This window comes from Podarcis erhardii (genome assembly GCF_964252035.2).
Source record: "Podarcis erhardii genome assembly, chromosome: 13".
NCBI classification, from domain to species: Eukaryota; Metazoa; Chordata; class Lepidosauria; order Squamata; family Lacertidae; genus Podarcis; species Podarcis erhardii.
The window spans coordinates 9113736-9134640 of NC_138502.1; the positions used below are offsets into that span (position 1 = coordinate 9113736).

The 20905-nt window shown below is 46.0% G+C and overlaps 1 protein-coding gene across 2 annotated transcripts; it reads left to right on the top strand.

Moving 5' to 3' along the window:
* Positions 1-350: 350 nt before the first annotated feature.
* Positions 351-6987, top strand: ZNHIT1 (zinc finger HIT-type containing 1). Of its 2 annotated transcripts, none has more exons than XM_081835531.1 (5): positions 351-509; positions 2515-2685; positions 4026-4144; positions 5456-5625; positions 6752-6987. In XM_081835531.1, the coding sequence occupies exons 1-5, from the start codon at positions 488-490 to the stop codon at positions 6771-6773; spliced, it is 504 nt and encodes a 167-aa protein (XP_081691657.1). In that variant the 5' UTR covers positions 351-487; the 3' UTR covers positions 6774-6987. The 2 variants fall into 2 exon arrangements, with proteins under 2 accessions (XP_081691657.1, XP_081691658.1); XM_081835532.1 differs by having other exon boundaries at positions 352-509; positions 4026-4105.
* The last annotated feature ends 13918 nt before the right edge of the window (positions 6988-20905 follow it).

Here is a 20905-nt window from a genome sequence, read left to right on the forward strand (position 1 = left end):
AGAGTGGCTGGGGAAACCCAGCCAGATGGGCGGGGTACAAATAATAAATTATTATTATTATTATTATTTTGCCTTCCCTCCCAATCGCCACCAGCCCTAAATTCCTGCCTCTCCCTTCTCACAAAAAACCCCATTAGAAAGGCTTTGCACCAAACACAGGCGGAGTTTAGGACCCGGCGAAGTCGCTTCCCCGAGGAATGTGAGTCGGGAGCACAGGCGGAAGCGCGATTTGCCCCTGGTAACATGGCGGCTTGCGAGCGGTTCCACCGTCGGGAGATACAGCCTAAACTTCCGGTATTAAAGCGAAAGCTCTTGCCTGAGCGGGATGCGGCCCTGCTCTATCTTTTTCCCGCTCTCTATGGTTGGAAAGCCTTATCTATGCACGCTGCGTTAAGAGAGCCAGCGTTGGGAAGCTAGCGCGGTTCGATACCGGAAGTGTTAGGAAGGAGTGTCTGCGGGAGGTTGGGCCTCTTTGCTCGCTCGCAGGATGGTGGAGAAGAAAATTTCAGGTACTTCGCAGTGGGGATGGAAGGGCGGCGGGGCTGCTGGGAGCAAAGGGGGATCGGTGTTATCCGATTTAAATAGCAGTTGCCAAGAAAATAATGGGAAACAAGGAATGCATGTTTTGCATTGTGCTGAGCTGTGATCAGAAGCAGCCCTTTGCAAAACAAAGGATATTCTGGGAACCCCAAAGTAATGCTGTAATCCGGCTTCTCACCTGTCGAACTATTATCATCACCGTCGTTGGTGGAGGGTTTATTCCGCAGGCACTCTGCACATGTTCAGAAGAACGCTCCTGTTGAGGTTTCATTGTGTTCATCATAGCCCTAAACATTTATCTGCCCTTGGCTCGAAGGTCCCAGGGTGGGCTGCAGCCATTAAAACACAATATTTGAAACAATTTGCAATCGCAGAAGCAAGGTGGGTCCTAGAAGTTTTTGATGTGACCCGGGCTTAATTTTGAACTAGCATTTAATGGGGAAACCTGCAACTTATGCTGATGCTAGTTTAGCACCAGGTAATGAGAAAGGAGCTTGGTGTGGAATCTGTGGCCTTCCAGATGTTGCAGGACTCCAGCTCCCACCATGCTTGACCATTGCTCATGCTGGCTGGGGCTGATGGGAGTTGGAGTCCAGCAGTGTTTGGTGGGTGGTGGGTTCCCAATTCCTGCTACAAACACAGTATCCCTTTCATGGGTAGCCGATGGGGGTGCTCTTCAGAAGTTGCTGAACTTCAGCTCCCATCAGCCCCAGCCAGCATGATCAGGGGTCAGGCATGGTGGAAGTACGTGAGCTTACCCCATGGGAGGGTATCTGAGCTTGAACAGAGTGCCCTTTGGCTTGCCACTGCTGAATGTCAGCCCCTCTCAACAATCTGGAAATGAAGGGACAGTGTTTCTTATTTGGAAGAAGCTGGCACCAGGCTGCCTCTTAAAAACTGAATCTGTAGGAGAGGATTTATTCTTTGTAATAATTTTTTATACCGTTTTATTTTTCTAAACAAATAAACAAATCTTAGCCACCTTAAAACATAAGAGCAGAACCTTTCAAAACACTGAATTAAAACATTACAGATGAAAATCCAATGCAATAAAGATTCACATTTAGGGCAGTATGCTTAAACAGAAAAACAAAATATTCTTGTGAACAACCAAAAAATTGCAGATAAAAATCAAATACAAAAATGCAATACAAATTCCTCCTATGCTCTGGCATAGCACCTACTTGCTCCTGCCACAGGATGGTGCGTTAGTAGAACATAATCTTGAGCTAAATGTATGTGGTAGTGCGGTCACCATGGGGCTAATGTGTCTGTTACACCTCTAGGGTGCTTTGTGATGGTGGGGGACAATGAGGCAGTTCCTCCCCCACCCCAAATGAAAGATAATCTCCAGATTCCCAGCTTTCTTTTTCCAAAAAAGGAGTAAAAATTTCCAACATTTGTAGAACGTCAGATACGAGGCCAGGTGTGCAGGCACTATTCTGCTCCTTGGTTTTGGGGAGAGACTAGTCTGCTCTCACCTTTCAGTGGTTTTAACTGATGAATGAAAGCACCAGAGCATAGACAACAGTAGTTAGGCTATCCCTGTCCATTTAGGGGGCATAGCTGGGCCACCAGCTGAAGCTGATTTAAGGCAGTCCTTGCCACCAAGCTGTCCTAAGCACAAGGCCACCTGAGCTTCAGCGGAGGCAATTCAAATGTTCAGGGGCATAGCAGAAGGCCCAAGGGGTGTCTCCCCTGGCTTGCTTGGATTGGATGGATTTGATATCCCACTTTATCACTACCCGAAGGAGTCTCAAGCGGCTAACATTCTCCTTTCCCTTCCTCCCCCACAACAAACACTCTGTGAAGTGAGTGGGGCTGAGAGACTTCAAAGAAGTGTGACTGGCCCAAGCTCACCCAGCAGTTGCATGTGGAGGAGCGGGGAAGCGAACCCGGTTCCCCAGATTACGAGACTACCGCTCTTAACCATTACTGGCATCAGACACAGCCCTCTCTCTTTTTCTCTCTCAGCACGGTCTCAGGACCCCAGTCAGAGGCGCATCTTAGACCGGGCCACCCGGCAGCGGCGCCTGAACCGCCAGTTGGAGGCGCTTGAGAATGACAACTTCCAGGATGACCCTCACGCCAACATGCCCCAGCTTGTGAAGCGCTTGCCCCAGTTTGACGACGACGCTGAAACAGGTGAGGGCTTGTTTGCTGGGTTGCATCTGTTGACTTCTGCAGTCTTCCTTTCCTCTTGGCTCTCACTCTGTTAACTTGCACCGCTCCGCTGCTGGAGGTGGGTCACAAATTCCTCTCTATTTTTGTAATATAATTTTTTATTGAATTTCCGAATTTTTACATATTCACTTCAAAACGAATAGTTACATTGTTTCATACGTTGTCTTCCCATCCCTACCTCTACAGTGTTTTCGTTCAAACTCTTTTCTACTGCATTATATATCGGACTCTTATCTGTTATATAAATCCCTCTAATACAATTACTTTACCATTTTCCCTCCGCTGCTCCTATCTCAAATCCTGCCCATGATTTCATTTCACTACACTACTTTTTCAATTAGTTTTTTTTTTTAAAAAAGGCCTCCATTCTTCTGTAAACAGTTCATCATTTCGATCTCTTAATCTTGCTGTCAGCTTTGCCTTTTCCACGTAGTCCATTACTTTTAAAAGCCATTCCTCCTTCATGGGAAGGTCACAAATTCACCCTTGAGGGTTGGCCAAGCTGGATGGAGTTGAGCAGAGATGGTATCAAGAAAACGGGAAATGGTGGGAGACAAAGGTGCAATCCTGCACTCAAAATCCACTAGCTGAGGGGCTTTAGGATTTGGCAGAAGCCCCACTGATATGGTTCCACCATGATGGATGTGTTAGCTCAGGGGTGGGAGGCCTGTAGCTCTTTAGAAATTGCTGGACTCCAACTCCCATCATCCTTGACTGTTGGCCATGCTGATTGGGGCTGATGAGATTTGGAGTCCAACAGCATCTCAAAAAAAACCAACAACACAAAAAAACCCAGGTATTCCTATCACTGCACTAACGGAACACCCCAGATATAGATATACCTATCACTGTTCCATCACACTGTACAAATAATAAATTTATATATATTTTTCCTCAGTAAAATTTATTATAAACAGCAGCTAAAACTTTTTTTAAATTTCAAAATGCTAATTTTGTCATTTCATTCACAATCCTTGAAAATAATGGATTGTTATTGGCACTGGGAGGGTAGGTAGTAACATTTATCCCCCTACGTTTTAATTATTTTATTTTATTGGATATAACAATGCAACTGTTTGAGAGATGCAGAAACCAACAGGGGGCTTGCCTGTTTGACGTCATAAGGCCCTCAATCTGAAAAAGAAATAAACGGATGCAGAGCAGAGAAATGATTATTGAAGAGAGATCGTAACAAGAGCATGAATAAGAACATGGAAGCATGGCAGAGCGGTCAGCAACAAGGAATACTATCGAATCCAGATAATATCATACTTTGCATTCCCTGGGTTTTGTTTATACAGGGAAGAAGAAGAAGAAAACGCGGGGAGACCATTTCAAGCTGCGTTTCCGCAAGAACTTCCAAGCCTTGCTGGAAGAACAGGTGTGTCTACGCCCTCCCTCTCCCCTTTGTGGGACGTGGGTGAGGCATAAATATTCTTTAACACTTGCTTCGCTTATGTACTCCTTCCTTATGGTCTTATTTCCCAACCCACTCTGGATTTAACAGCGCTGTTTAAATATAAACGTTTTAACAATTGCAGACATCATAGCCAAGCCATTGCAAGCATAAAAGTGCTTTGTTAGTTTTGCGTGAAACATCTGCATGTCGTTGGATTTGCGGCCTGGAGGCTGTGCTGTGTGTGGAGACAATTTAGTCAGAAAGCTCACTGGCCATAACTCCGCAAATGATGCTTACAAGAGCAATAGGCTTGTAATAAATGTTGCGGATTGAATGGGGGGGGGGGTCAGGTTTATTGCAGGGTTGAGATTCAAAGTGGAGACTTGCTAAAGTTTCCAGGCAAGCTCCAAACGTTCCTGTTCTTAAGCCAAGAGCAGGGGGCAATGAATGTGGGGCTCTCCAGAGTGTTTTGGACTACAACTCCCATCAGCCCCAGACGTTGTGAGCAGTGGTCAGGGATGATGGGAGCTGTAGTCCCAACAGAATCTGGATGGGAACCATTTTGGCTGCCACGGGCCTAGAGGGATGTAGAGAGGAGGGGACCACTGCTCCCAGAGATGGAAAGGATAACTGTCTATAGAAATAAGCGGAGGAATTAAGTTTTTGCTGTTAGATTGGATTGGGCACCTTTCCACACACCCCAAATAAAAACTGCAAATATATCACCCCCCAAAAAACCAGCCTCAGGCCAGTGAGGACTGAGCCAGCTCCATGGGCTTTGACTGAGGGGAAAAAGCTATTGCACAGACAGAACTTTGAACAGTATTACTCTATACTTCAAGGAAGCATTTCCTGGGACAGGTGTGTCCCTTATTATGCAGGCCAGATCAATATCTGCCCTACCCTTCACAGGCCAAATTGGACAGGGAGGCAGGGCTGCTCACCTGTCAATCACCTGGCACCTCAGTGTCGGTAGGCAATGAGCCTCTTTTCTGTAAGCTGTTAGGGCATCTGCTTCGCGCTTCCTTCTCCAAGGAGCTCAAAGTGTCACACCTGTTTAATCCCCGTGACAACAACCCTGTAAGGTAGGCTAGGCTGAGAGCGAGCGACTGGCCCAAGGTTGCCCAGTGAGCTCCATGGCTGAGTGGAGGATTTGAACCCAGGTCTTAGTCCAGCCCTTACGCCACACTGGCCGCACTTTGAAGCCGCACTCCTAGCGCTCCTTCAGAGAGCCCTCTTCCATGTGCATCAGATGGTTTGATTCTTCCCTATATAATGCATGGCGTGAGGATTGAGTTCATATCTTTTTCTCCCCTCTGGACTCCCCAACAGAACCTGAACGTGAGCGAAGGACCCAACTACCTGACAGCGTGTGCGCCCCCTTCCAACCTGCCCCAGCGCCACTTCTGCACCGTCTGCGGCTTCCCGTCGAACTACACATGTGTATCGTGCGGAACCCGGTACTGCTGTGTCAAGTGTTTGGGGACACACCAGGAAACTCGGTGAGACAGGCTTGCAAACAGCAGCTCGCCCCGGTCGCCACCAGCATGGGCTGCTGTTCCATTTCCTGACCCAAAACCGCAACTATCAAGGGGATGTTAAAAGAATAATAACATGGAACTGTTAGGACAGCAAGTAGCTAGTGTAGTGCCCTAGGGGTGCTGTTGGCCTCCGACTCCCATTAGCCCCTGGCCAGTGGCCAAGGATGATGGGAGTTGTAGTCCAGCAACATCTGGTGTGCACCGGATTGGTTGTTTAGCGGTATTCGTAGCCTGCCATTTTCTCTCTACAGTATTTAATAGAAACGTAGGAATTTCGTTGTGTAGTACTCAGAGCCTGAACTTTTCTCTCTTTACAATGAAAACGTAAGGATGTTGTCACTCATTCCCCATTGGAGGATTTACAGTGCCTCCCCACAATCCTAGTTTTGCATAGTGGGGCAGGGAGCGCAAGTAAAAGCAGGTTGCACAACTGCAGCGGCCATGATATGGGAGCAAGACAGGAGGAACATGGAGAGGGGAAAGTGATGGTTTAAACCAGGGGTCAGCAAACTTTCAGCAGGGGGCCGGTCCACTGTCCCTCAGACCTTGTGGGGGGCCGGATGCATTTTAAATAAAAGCACACATTCTACTCATGTAAAAACACGCTGATTCCCAGACCATCCGCAGGCTGGATTAAGAAGGCGTTTGGGCTGGATCCGGCCCCCGGGCCTTAGTTTGCCTTCCCATGGTTTAAACAGTGACAGAAGTTAATGGGGGCAGGATGTAAAAGTAGGTGAGCAGGTGCAGAGCCCCTACTTCAGGCATTGGCAAACTCGGCCCTCCAGATGTTTTGGGACTACAACTCCCATCACCCCTCGCTAACAGGACCAGTGGTCAGGGATGATGGGAGTTGTAGTCCCAAAACACCTGGAGGGCCGTGTTTGCCTATGTCTGTAATTGTTGTGGTTTTTTTTAAAAAAAGAAGTGGGTGTTATACCGCTTTTTAGGTGACTCTCACAAAGAGATTCATAAAAGACCATTATAGCAATAAACAGCCATTACAGAGAACTGAAAATGCCTTGTTAGGCTTTCTTCTGAAACTCCTGCTCTCCCTCTCTCTCTCTTTCTCTCTCTCTCTTACCTGAAGGTGTCTGAAGTGGACTGTCTGAGGTGTGTTCTAAGGAACTTCCCTGTGCTGCCTGTGGAAGGAGCATTTGTGTGGCATACCTGTTTCCTTCGGATGGGTTGGGCCTGGAGCTCCTCCTCGCTTCGAGGCTGAAGGACAGGAAACCAGGTTTCTCAGAGACGGAGAGGAAGGCCGCTTTGCCTTGCACCATCATCTGTCGCTAGCGTTTCAAGTAATTAAAAAGTACCTGTGCTGTAGCCTTGGGGCTTGGATCGCTTCTTTTGAGTCACCTGGGACTATTTGTCTGGCAGATTTATATATTTGTACTTGGAAATTTCCAATCCGCTCTTTCACAAAACACAACAAGGTGGCTCACAACATATGAAATGCTGGGTAATGGGTCTCGGTCTATGAAGCATATTTAAAAATCATCAACAGACGTACTGCAACTTTGTCTGGTTCTGCTCGTAGCCAGAGAACTGTTCACACATTACATTCAATGGGTGTACAGCCAGTGATTGCGACAGCGAAGCCAAATGTTGGAAAGATTTGTGACAGAAAAAAGAAAGTGCTTTTTCTACGCAGTTCATAATTAAACTACCACAAAAGCCCCTCCCCCAAGCAGTAGCAATGGCCACAAATTTGGAAGGCTTTAAAAAAGGATTAGACAACTTCATTAAGGCGATCGGTGGCTACTAACCGCAGTAGTTGTGTTCTACCACCACTGCTGGAGGCAATTCATTCATTTCCTTCATTTATTGAGTTTATATACTGCTCTATACACAGGGACGCAGGTGGTGCTGTGGGTTAAACCACAGAGCCTAGGACTTGCCAATCAGAAGGTCGGCGGCTCGAATCCCCGTGACGAGGTGAGCTCCTGTTGCTCACTCCCTGCTCCTGCCAACCTAGCAGTCTGAAAGCACGTCAAAGTGCAAGTGGATAAATAGGTACCACTCTGGCAAGAAGGTAAATGGCGTTTCCATGTGCTGCTCTGGTTCGCCAGAAGCGGCTTAGTCATGCTGGCCACATGACCAGCTCCCTTGGCCAATAAAGCGAGATGGGTGCTGCAACCCCAGAGTCGGCCACAACGACCTAATGGTCAGGGGTCCTTTACTATACCCAGAGGTCTCAGGGCAGTTCACAAAAAAGACCACAATATATAAAATCAAAATAAAAACAATAAGCCCCCCCCCCCGCCACCAAATAGCCACATTTTTAAAGGTATAGGATGTTGATTAGGCCAGCCAAAGGCCTGGGTAAAAAGGAACGTGTTTGCCTGGCGCCTAAAGGTGTATAATGAAGGTGCCAGGCAAACTTCCCTGGGGAGAGCATTCCACAGATGGGGAGTCACTGCAGAGAAGGCCCTGTTCTCATGTTCCCACCCTCCAAACCTCTCGAGGAGGAGGCACACGAATGAGGGCCTCAGAAGATGATCTCAGGGTCCAGGTAGTTTCATATGGAAAGAGGTGGTCCTTGAGGTATTGCGGTGCTGAGCCGTTTAAGGCTTTCTAGGTCAAAACCAGCACTTTGAATTGGGCCCGAAACTAAACGGTAGCCAGTGTAGTCAGACCAATATTGGTGTAAAAGGCAGCCCTACATATAACACATTGAAGTAATCTAACCATGAAGTTACCAGAGCATAGACAACAGTAGTTAGGGTATTCCTGTCCAGATAGGGGCGTAGCTGGGCCACCAGCTGAAGCTGATGGAAGGCACTCCAGGCCACTGAGGCCGCATGAGCCTCAAGCGACAGCAGAGGATCCAGAAGTACCCCCAAGCTATGAACCTGCTATTTCAGGGGCAGCGTAACCCCATCCAGAGCAGGCGACCTCCCAACCATCTGGTCTAGGGAGCCACCCACTAACAGTGCCTCAGCCTTATCTGGATTGAGCTTTTCAGTCTGTTGGTTCTCATCCAGTCCATTACCAAGGCAAGACACTGGTCCAGCACTTCCACTGCCTCACCTGCAGATGTAAAAGAGAAATCGAGCCGAGTGTCATCTCAGCCTAGGGATTCATCCAGCCCAGCCTTTCGCATGATGAATTCTGCATATAAGTTAAATAAGCAGGGAGACAATATACAATATAAAGGCTTGGCCTTTATTGAATACTGTCGCAACAGGACTCCCACCCACAACAAGATGACGCAAAATGGAAGCTCAGAACAAAAGAAGACACCAACTTTTATTAGTTACTAATCCCCCAGACTACACCCCTAAGACTACATCACAACTACATCACAAAAAGGAGGGGTTGAGGGAGGAGTTGTGGTGGTAACCTGAGTGTCCTGTCACCTGGCTGGTTCCTCCTTTCCCCCCTCCCCATGAGTGCTTTCCAGGTGACAAAGGGGAGCTTGCAGTTTCCTGCCCCCAGAGGGAAGAGCTGATCATTGTCCTTTGTTCCAGTCTGTGCTGAATTCACTCCCATATGCAAGTACTTTGTGATCTTGATGGTCTTCTGTCTAGGATGCCACATGTTCTCCTGCAATGATTTTGCAAAGTTTTTTGCACATAAAATCGCTCAGATTCCGGAAGAAGTAGACTCCACCGTGGGAGCAGGACCGGGGCGGGAGAGTGCTAGAGTTCTGTCTAGTCAAGTTGAGTGGGATCAGTTCCAATCTGTTACCTCCGAGGATGTGGACAGGCTGCTTGGACGAGTGAAACCAACCACCTGTCTCCTGGATCCTTGCCCATCCTGGCTTATAAAAGCTAGCCGGGAAGGACTGGGTGATGGGCTTCGTGGTGTGGTGAATGCTTCCCTCCGTGAGGGAGCCTTCCCAGACCCGCTGAAAGAGGCCGTTATTAAACCGCTTCTTAAAAAACCATCTTTAGATGCGGCCACGATGGCCAACTATCGCCCAGTCTCAAACCTTCCATTCTTGGGCAAGGTGATTGAGCGAGTGGTTGCCGAACAACTCCAGGCACGCCTGGAAGAAGCAGACCATTTGGATCTCTTCCAGTCGGGATTCAGGCCTCATCATGGGACTGAAACTGCCTTGGTCGCACTGGTTGATGATCTCCGGCGGGCTAGGGACAAAGGTGAGAGCTGTTTCCTAGTTCTGCTGGATCTCTCAGCGGCGTTTGATACCATCGACCATAACATCCTTCTGGACCGTCTTGAGGGGCTGGGAGCTGGGGGCACTGTCCTACAGTGGTTCCGCTCCTTCCTCCTGGGCCATGTTCAGAAAGTGGTGGTATCAAATCAAATCAATCAAAACTTTATTAGCAAAGCCAACAGGCCACAGCTATACAGGAATTAAAAATAGAAATAAGGATAAAAGAGAGAAAAGAACAAGCAAAAGGAGGTCCGTCAGATGAACAAGTCTGTCACTCAGATGGTGGCCCTCAATTTCATAGCTCTCTCGATGTACCTCGCAACCTTCTCTGTTATCTGACTATCCGTATCAGATAAGAGGAAATACAGTGTGATGTCTGGTGAACGGCCGGGGTTGGCGAGAATGAGTGGAGTAATAATCTCATTCCTTAGGTCTTTGTAAAGGGGGCAGGATAGGAGAACGTGGGACATTGTTTCCGTATTACCATCTCCACATGGGCAGAGTCGTTTTTCAAATGGAGTCTTTTGGTAGCGACCTTCGAGTACGGCAGAAGGGAGAACATCCCATCTAGCCAATGTAAAGGCACGTCTGTATTTTGGGATGGTTAGTTTAAACAAATATGAAACTGGAGAATCAAAATGAGAAGGGGGAAAATAGGTATACCATGGGCACAGTTTCTTTAAGATAGTCAGGTTGTTTTGCCGTTCAATGTCTTTCAGGCGCTGGCCTATTAGACTCTTTGCTTTAATGAGGCCCATTGATAATAGGGACTGTGAATGCAGACCGCATGTAAGAAGTTTTTGATGCACAGTTTTGAACCACTTGCTTTTGTAAGGGTCTTGCATTACTAGAGGCAGTAGACCAGGTGGATTTAGATTAAGACGAAGCCAATAGTTAAATGTTCTTTGCCAGGTCTGAGTTTCTACAGATGGAAGGCAGGCCTCAAGTCGTAATGCTGCGTTTGGAACACAGGTGGGGACGCCGAATATCTGCCTTAGGAATTTAGACTGAACAGTTTCAAGGCTAGAGCAGTGGTTCCCCGTCCAGATTTGTGCCCCATACAGTAACTGCGCCAGAGGTTTTGCTTGAAAAACTTCGACGGCTGCTGGGATGTATCTGCCCCCCTTCGTATAAAAGAAGCGGGACAGCATCTTAATACTTTGAGCTGCTTTTTCTTTGGCACATTTTTGATGGACATCCCAGGACCCGTTGAGTCGATCCAAGAAAATAAAGACGCCAGCAGGGGGGCCCACCAGCCAATGTTGGACTTCAGAAGTTCGGCAGGGATATAGTCATTCCCTGGGGCCTTGTTGTTCTTTAATTGTGCGATTAAGTTCTCAACTTCCTTTACAGTTACTGGTGGCCAATGAGGTAGGTCCTCCAATTGAATACATAATTTGTAGTGTTGGACTTCCTGGTCATAGAACAAAGATTGAAAATGGCGCAACCACTCCATTGGTTCCACTATACAGATGGAATTAGTACGCTCCTGGCCCAGTAGACCAGATATAGTTCGCCAAAAGCAAGTAGTATCTTTCTCGTGCGATGCCTTAACCAGACTGTGCCACGCGGCTCTTTCAGCTTCCAGTTTCTTTCTCCTTAGTAATTGTTTGTAAAACCTTCTCAGATAAATATAAGCATTAAGTAGGAGGGCAGTCCCTGATTTCCTATATCTCTGGTAGGCTGTTCTCATTTGACTCCTTGTTTGCCTGCACTCCAGGTCAAACCAGCTAGCTCCGTCCTTTGCCCTCTTTGTAGCGGCGCTGTGTATCACTGTTGTTAAATGGGATTTCAATCTTTCCAAAAGTAATTTAAAACGTTCCATAATCGCATCTGCTGAATTGCCTGACACAATAGCAGAGTGAATAAGCTTTAACTCCGCTGACTGAAGAAGGAGGGTTAGATTTTCATTCAGTATTGGGGACCATTTGAGTCTTTTGGGAGCAGGTATACCCAAATTTATAGAAGGTATATATTGTGGCTCGGCAATAGAGTGGTCAAAAGGCCGACCTGCAAGCTCTAAAATTAGAGGTAGGTGATCACTCAGAGTATTGTGGCCCACTTGGAACTTCCTTACAAAGCTGTGAGCAAATCTTGAGATTAGAATATAATCTATGACGCTTCCCCCAGCCTTAGAGAAATGAGTATATTCCCCGGGGCGATCCCCCTCTATGTTGCCGTTTAATATCAGCAGTTCCCTCCGTCTGGCAGCCTGCACTAAGCAAAGACCTGACAAATTACTTCTTCTATCTTTGGACAGTCGTGTCGCACCAATATCCGTCTGTTCTTCAGGGTCCATAAATAGGTTGAAGTGAGTGTATAGACTGTTGTCATCTGTTCCTATACTAGCGTTAAAGTCTCCACACACAATAGTCAGGGCAGACGGGTAAGTAGAGTCGAAAGGCTCTAAAAACGCCTCTAGCTCAGCCCATATAGCCTTGACCGCGGGGTTTTTTTGGCCTGGGGGAATGTAGACATTGACCAGCAGAAGAGTAGTTCTCTTAAAGCTAAGTAGAGCGGCTGTTGCTAGAGAGTTGCAGCTGGGTAGGGCTGTTAGAGAATGCGCCAGCTCCGTGGAAATGAAACAAGCTAGGCCACCACTAGATCTGCCGCCCCTTAAAGATGGAGAGGCAGGCAGGTAGTGGCAGTTATACCCATTGAGAAATATAGGGTCATTCTGCCATGTCTCCTGAAGGAAGATGATGTCAAATTGCTTAAGGTAGCACAAAAATTGTTGGTTGTTTTTCTTGGCGTGCCAACCCGCGATATTCCAAGACAGCAGTTTTAGGCCCCGGTCCCTTCGGGGAGCTGGATCTATGTCACCACCACGTCCAGCAGTTCTTTGGTGTCTAAAAAAACACACCCATTGGCTCTTTTCGAGGATGACTGCTTGGAGAGAGTGTAGTGATCCTCTCTTCTTGGTGATTTGGGGCTAGATTTTGGAGTTGGGGGGGAAGCTAATTCATTCGGAGACAATTTGAGATAGCTGTGCCAGGCGCTTTGAGATTTCACACCTTGATTTGGTCTTACTTTGTTGTACATCACAGGGGGCTCAGATTGTAATTCCACGTCTACACATTTAAAGGTGCCTCCCGCCGTCCTCCTATCCACTAGACATTTGGGAGATATGGGCTGCGCATAATGGTCCTTCATTGTATCACCTTGATCATCCTTTTTTTCTAGTCTGCTTCGAAGTGAATCAAGTCTTTTCAGGATCTCAGTTTGAGCTGGAGAATGCAGTGACCAGAATCGCTTTATCAGTGAGAGTTCTTCCTCCAATACGGAGTCCTCACTATCACGCGTGAGAGGCCAGACGCCAGTTGGATGTGGAGCTTCCTTTTTTCCATTTGGCACTGTTTGATGGAGATGATCCTGCTGAAACTTATGCTTTCTATTTTGATGGTTTTGGTGGTTGGTTTTTTCCCTTTTGTGAGCTTCCATTCCTATGCCCTTGGGCCCCATCAGAGAGGTTAAAGGTGCTCTATTTTCAAATATTCTTAATAAGACTATTCTTTCTTTTTTGAATAGGTTTTTAGCTCTAAAAATAAAGCTGGCCAGACTATGATCTAAAAAAGTAATCAATGCTCGTACCGAGCAATCATCTTGATGTAGATACTCTATAGCGACTATGTCAGTTGCTTTTATTACCCCCGGTAAAATGCCACTTATGATGGACAAAAAGTGGTCTATACGGTCCGACCCTGCATAAAATCTGGGCGGTTTAGGGTAATTAGCAAAGACGAGCTTTTGTGGGATTAGGACTAAGCTCCATACTCTTTTAGGACACAGCGTCTGTCGAGCTTGAGAGGAGTGGTTCCCCTCAATAGCTCGGGTCGCCAGCTCACCTCTGTCTACAGATTCTGTGCTGGCCATAAGAGGACTCTGGGGCGGTATAACTGTAGATGGATTAGTTCCTTTGTCCCAGCTCGGTGTTGGCTCTTCAAAGCTTGGTTTAGATTCTTTTGTGAGTGTATCTACTTTACGTGTCTCTTTGATGGCACTCGAGCTGGATTTGTTTGTTCCATTTGTAGAAAGGGGTGGAAGAAGGTTAAAGAGCTTCTGCCAATATTTTTTACAGGTACGGTGAGTTGTCTTAGGCCGCCTTAGGTTTTTCCTATTTTTGCTTTTCTTCATCTTAGGCTCGGCTTTTTTCCTCCGGGGTTTGCTAGGGAGAGGTAGATCCGGGCTGACTGGGGGATTTGTATTCTGGCCTGAAGCGCTCACATGTTGTTTAAAATTGTCCACTAGGGTCAGAAGAAGCCCGTTTGTTATCGATAAGAAATTTTTGACGTTAAGGAGATCCGTAGAAATCTGGAATATCTGCTCCTGAAGATAATCACCCCAGATTTCTGTTCCGCTGTCATTGGCTTTCAACTGGTGGGTTGAAAGGTTGCTTCCAAGTTCCAGCGGTGACAGATGAGGATTAGCATCAGGTGTGTTGGCTGTATTAGCCTTTGTAGCATTCTCTGCTGTGGCAAGTTCTTGGGCCAAATTTGTTGGATGGTTTGTCCTCTTGTTGTTTGTTTGCAAGTCCTTTAGCTGTGTTGGCCAATCCAACACTGTGAGTGGCAAAGGCATATCTACCTCTAGAATACTCTCATTCTGAGTTCTCTTACTCGAGTCTTTTTGAGGAAAGTAGCTGGTAATTTTACTTTGTCTCCTTCGGCTCTCCATCGGGCTCTGTGGTGAATTAGGCAAGATTCCTTGGTCCTTGTATTTTTTCCTGGTGAGGACCATAGTGGGTATATCGGTATATCGGTATATATGGATATATGGTAGGAGGTGCTTGCTTAACGGCGACTTATCTTTTGTTCTTAGCTTGTGTTTCTTGGGGTTGTAGCTGCTTCAGTTCCTTCCCTTTTGTTTTTTCACTATTCTTTCGTTGTGGTAGGCAAACCTCCAGCAGCGAAATGCCAATAAGATAAGGAGGTAATAAATCGCTCGGGCTGGAGTCGAAGTCGGTGAAAGCTAAAGCTTAGTGCCAGATCCCCCTGACCCTTTGTTAGTCCAAGTTTTTTAGCCAGGAATCAAAGCAGGCAATCAATCACAGGAGCCGCTCCTTTAGGCATTTGTTGATGGGGGAGGCCAGCTTGGTCAGTAGCACAGCAACAAGCCAGTAAAACAATAAAACGTTGACTAGGAAAAGCAGGGGCAGTGGTGAGGTGGTAAGGCAGCCAGTAAATCATTAAAACTATAAAATTAGAGTCCAGGAAGGCTAAAAAAAACCTACTTAAAATCTTAATTGAAGGCAGGCGTACCTGACTATGCTGCTATCTCCGTCGCCATCTTACCGGAAGTCCCTTCAGAAAGTGGTGGTGCGGGATGAGTGTTCAGACCCCTGGGCTCTCACTTGTGGGGTGCCTCAGGGTTCTGTCCTCTCCCCCATGCTTTTCAACATTTACATGCAGCCGCTGGGAGAGATCATCAGGAGGTTTGGGCTGGGTGTTCATCAGTATGCAGATGATACCCAGCTCTACCTCTCTTTTAAATCAGAACCAGTGAAGGCGGTGAAGGTCCTGTGTGAGTGTCTGGAGGTGGTTGGAGGATGGATGGCGGCTAACAGATTGAGGTTGAATCCTGACAAGACAGAAGTACTGTTTTTGGGGGACAGGAGGCGGGCAGCTGTGGAGGATTCCCTGGTCCTGAATGGGGTAACTGTGCCCCTGAAGGACCAGGTGCGCAGCCTGGGTGTCATTTTGGACTCACAGCTGTCCATGGAAGCACAGGTCAAATCTGTGTCCAGGGCAGCTGTTTGCCAGCTCCATCTGGTACGTAGGCTGAGACCCTATCTGCCTGCGGACTGTCTCGCCAGAGTGGTGCATGCTCTGGTTATCTCCCGCTTGGACTACTGCAATGCACTCTACGTGGGGCTACCTTTGAAGGTGACTCAGAAACTACAACTAATCCAGAATGCGGCAGCTAGACTGGTGACTGGGAGCGGCCGCCGAGACCATATAACACCGGTCTTGAAAGACCTACATTGGCTCCCAGTATGTTTCCGAGCACAATTCAAAGTGCTGGTGCTGACCTTTAAAGCCCTAAACGACCTCGGTCCAGTATACCTGAAGGAGCGTCTCCACCCCCATCATTCTGCCCGGACGCTGAGGTCCAGTGCCGAGGGCCTTCTGGCGGTTCCCTCATTACGAGAAGCAAAGCTACAGGGAACCAGGCAGAGGGCCTTCTCGGTAGTGGCGCCCGCCCTGTGGAACGCCCTTCCAGCAGATGTCAAAGTGATAAACAACTACCTGACATTCAGAAGACATCTTAAGGCAGCCCTGTTCAGGGAAGTTTTTAACGTGTGATATTTTACTGTATTTTTGGTTTTTATGTAAGCCACCCAGAGTGGCTGGGGAGGCCCGGCCAGATGGGCGGGGTATAAATAATAAATTATTATTATTATTATTATTATTATTAGTATTATTAGTATTATTAGTATTAGTATTATTAGGACCATCAGGGTTGGCATAGCAACTGGGCAGGGCCTCCTGTGTATGTGCTGGTATGCTCAAGGGATTATGGCTGGCCTGTATCAAACCTTCCCCATTTTGTAGTCCTTTCTTCATGGAGTAAAAAAAAGTGGAACAGTGCAGATCTAATGTATGGTTGATTTTCTATGAATTTATAACAGAAGTGTAGTGTACGTAGTGTGTGAGTGTGTGTGTGTGTGTGTGAGTGAGTGTGAGTGTGAGTGTGTGTGTGAAGTTTGTACAAACTGAATGATTTGGGGGGGGGGGCGTTTCCTGCAACAACATGTTGGGACAGCCCCATGCTTGTCATGACGGCCATTTAGTCCTTGAGCCACCCCAGAAGAAGCTGCCTCTGAATGCTACTTGTTGAAAACCTCAGGAGGAGAGTGTTCTGCTTGCAAGCTTCCCACGGTCATCTGGTTGGCCAGTGTGAGAACAGGAAGCTGGACTGAGCCATTTTGGGATGGCTGTTAATAGTGTGTTATTCCTTTGTACTGCTGCACCCAGGGCACATAATAACACTATTTAGGGGTGGAGCTTAAATTGCCCTTCCAGTCTTGTCCAATGGATGAGCATGGCGAAGCGAAATGTCGTTAGGAAGTGGAGGCATCATTCGGTTTTATTTGTAAATGATTAACGTGACACATCCAAAGTCTGAATAAGGAGATAAGTCTGAATTTGGGTGGCTTCACTTTGGGTTCTGAATACGTGGTCTGTGCAGAAGAGGGGCGGGGAGGAGAAACTAGCCCTTAATAATCTAATGCTGGATTTTGATGAACAAATGGGCTTCAACAACCTTCACTTGAGACTGCCCACCGCAAGCTGCCAATCCGCTGACCTTTAAGGTACGTTCTAACTTTTGATTTTCCTTCTGGTTTCTAGGAGGTTAGAGACTTGGTGTCTATTCCCTGCCCAGGGACCTTTACAAAGGTCTTCAAAACAGCCTGTCCCTTTTCCTTCAAAGCTTGATTTAAAGAGGCTTCAAATTCTCCACCCAGGACCACCCAGGACCCACCCTCGTGTTTCTCTTTCAAGCTTCCAAGTTTTGAAAGAGAAACGAGTGGTGTGGTTGGTTTGAAGGTGGAACAGAGCTGTATCTAAGGAACAGCCGGGACTTTTATCCTCCTGCCCCACAACTGTATGATGTCAGGTGTGGGGCAGGTGGGCGTGGCTTCCCAAAAATGTCTTGGTGGACCATGTTTGAGCTGTGGGCTGGAGGTTGTCCCCCCTGCCCCGTTGTACAGGGAATTGTGCTCTCCTCTGTCCAAGTGTTTGATACAAACCACAATAGTGAGCTCTGCGTACATCCTCGATGAAATTTGCAAACTTTGGAATGCCTTGCTAACTTTAAGCAAATGTTCTAGTAAAGGTGTCCAAAGGTGAAGCGTGAAAATGAATTCGGATGATTCAGTTTTCCTGCAGAAGATTATCAGCCTGTCGTCTCCATTTTCAGTTTCATCACAGGAAATACGACCGAGTGCTTTGGCATAATTTTATTGTGACTGCTAAATGTTTAGGATTTTTTGACTCAAGAGGCAATAACTTTTAGCACTGCCCTTCTTTTTGAAGAAGCTGCAAAACAAAAAAAACAAAGAAAGAAAGCACTTTTATTGTGGCAAAAATAAAAATAAAAATTCACTGCATCCAGCCCCAAGTCAGCTGCGGTTCATTCAACTAGATATAGAGAATGTTCAGCGCATGGAATAAATTTTGCAAACTTGTTTCTTTCCATAATTTTTTTGTTGAATACCATTATACCTTCCAGGTACATTGGCTGCATTATCATAGGATTGTCTGAAATCTATTTCAAGTTCACTGTAGTAGTATCAGCTCAGCCATACTTTCACGGCAGTTGAAAAAGACTCAGAAGGTGTTTAGCTGGTAATCCATCACAAGGGAGAAACATATCTAACAACAATAGTAAGTTGATCAATGTGGTAAACATCAGGTTGAATCAACTGCTAAACTAAAATAATCTCAGTACTGCTTCTCGTCAACTGAATAACCCTTTCACATATGGTTTTGGAAAAGTTTGATGGTTGACCAGAGCCTTTACCACCATACTGATTTATGTGAAAACACAGGAAGTGATCAAATTTGGCAGTTGATTCAAGCAATCCAAGACAGTTACCATTGTTTAGTGACAAAATGTTTTCATTTGTTGTTGTTTAGTTGTCTTAGTTGTGTTCGACTCTCTGTGACCCCATGAACCAGAGCATGCCTTGGAAACTCTCACTTTCTTCTCAAAGCTTCTCCTTTTTTTATGTCCATGGAGTTTTCTTGGCAAAATACTGGAGTGGTTTGCCAGTTCCTTCTCCAGGTGGATCACATTTAGTCTAAACTCTTGGCTATGACCTGTCCATCTTGGGACAGCACCAGGCAGAGGGCCTTCTCAGTAGTGGTGCCTGCCCTGTGGAACGCCCTCCCAGCAAATGTCAAGGCAATAAACAACTATTTACTTTTAAATGACAACTGAAGACGGCCCTTCAGTTTAGGGAAGTTTTTAATGTCTGATGCTGTATTGTTTTTAATATTTGGTTGGAAGCCTCCTAGAGTAGCTGGGGAAACCCAGCCAGATGGGCGGAGTAAAATTAATAAATAATAATAATTCTTATTCTTGTTCTTGGAGTTATTCAAGCCCCTTCGCCACGACAAGGCAGTGATCCATGAAGGGGAAATGTTTTCATAATCTCTCCTGAATGCCAAAGCCACATTCTGCCAAAAGGGAAATCGCTGCAATAACTCGCTGAAGTATGTGCCGCCAGTAATCATGGGTGGAATCTACACACCTATTTTAAAAAAAGGTTCTGAAAATGCTTTTTTAAAAAAGCATTTTTAAAAACACTTTGAATTTTCCATAAGGCTCACCATCGCCATCGAGAATCACATTGCATATTGCATTAAGCACACTTAAAACGTTTTATTTGCAGCAGTATAGCTGAGTCCCTGCTCTACTCTGCTCTTTTTGTATTGATGTGAGCATCTTGTTCAGTATGTTAGCACAGCGTTCCTATGATTTTTAGAGTTTCTGTGGGTTTGAACAAGATAAGTGTGGTGCTGATTGTCAAATCCAATAGAAGCTAAAGCTGTGGTCGTGGTAGTCTGGTTAGAGAAAAGCTTGCACACAAAACCGTAGATTTTTCCTTTTGGGGGAGAATACACAAGCCATTCTCGAGGGTGGGTTTCTCCAGTTACTTTGGCCGAATGGAATAAATTCTTTGAGCAGAACCGGGCTTGGTTTTTGTATGTTTGCTTTGAAGTGGTAAAAAGACCTTCCTAGTCCTGACATTTTGAAGGACCTTTCTCAATCCAGAATGATATTTCCTTGTTATTCAATGTGGCCCATAAACCTACGTCACTCTCGTCTCTGAAATAACTAGTACCATGAACAATTAGTCTTTTTGTGACTATGATGCTAGAGTTTTTGCAGAGGTCGTTTGCTGTTTTTTCCAATTCTTTAAGGTGCTAATGAGCTTGAACTGCTTCATTTGATGTAACTATTTCGTGGCATGTTCCTTCATGCCTTGTGTTAATATTTGCCTGTGGGTTCTGCCACGTCATTGTCAATTTCTCCAGAGGATTTTGTAGTGGTAGTTACTGTGGTACCTCAGGTTACATACGCTTCAGGTTACAGACTCTGTTAACCCAGAAATAGTACCTCAAGTTAAGAACTTTGCTTCAGGATGAGAACAGAAATTGCGCAGCGGCGGCACGGTGGCAGCAGGAGGCCCCATTAGCTAAAGTGGTGCTTCAGGTTAAGAACAGTTTCAGGTTAAGTACGGACCTCCGGAACGAATTAAGTACTTAACCCGAGGTACCACTGTAGTGACAACAGTGCTCCTTGAAAATTTTGGGAGGCTGCATTCTGTATATAAACTGGTTTGTTCTTCAGTCTGCATGACTGCCAAGTATAGTCAACTTGATTTTCTTCTGCTTATAATTACAGTTGTTCTGTATCTGAGGGCTGTTTCTACCTGCTGTGCAAAGCCCTTTAAACATTTTGAGTACAGTGCTACCTTGGTTTAAGAACAGCTTAGTTTATGAACAACTTGGATTAAGAACGCTGTCAATCCGGAAGTAGGTGTTTTGGTTTGTGAACTTTACTTTGGAAGCAGAACATGTTGAGTGTGTTCCATTTGTAAATTGAGTCCCCCACTGCTATGGGAAAGCACGCTTTGGTTTAAGAATGCTTTGGTTTAAGAATGGACTTCTGGAATGGATTAAGTTCATAAATCAAGGTACCACTTACTAGCACCACTTTCATATCGCTTACTCATTGCTATTTTTGCAAAAAGTCAAAGTGAAAAATTATTGTGATTCACAGGGATGTACAAGAATTCTCACTTGTTCTCAAAACACATACTAGAATGATAGACAGTGATCTGAACACTTGTAATGCTTCGTAGCTGACTTTATCATTTGATTCTGAGTAGCTTCAAAGCCTCCACAAACTTTACTAAACAGTAAGTACACATTTGTATAACTGTCGTAGAGTAAGGTTACCAGATTTTTCCCAATGAATCCAGGGACACTTTTCAACTTCAGTTGAAGGGGATGAATTTTGTCAAGGGACTGATTTTTAAATCCAGGGAATGTCCCTGGGAAACAGGGACGTCTGGTAACCTTATCGTAGAGTCATAGACTTATGCGTCAT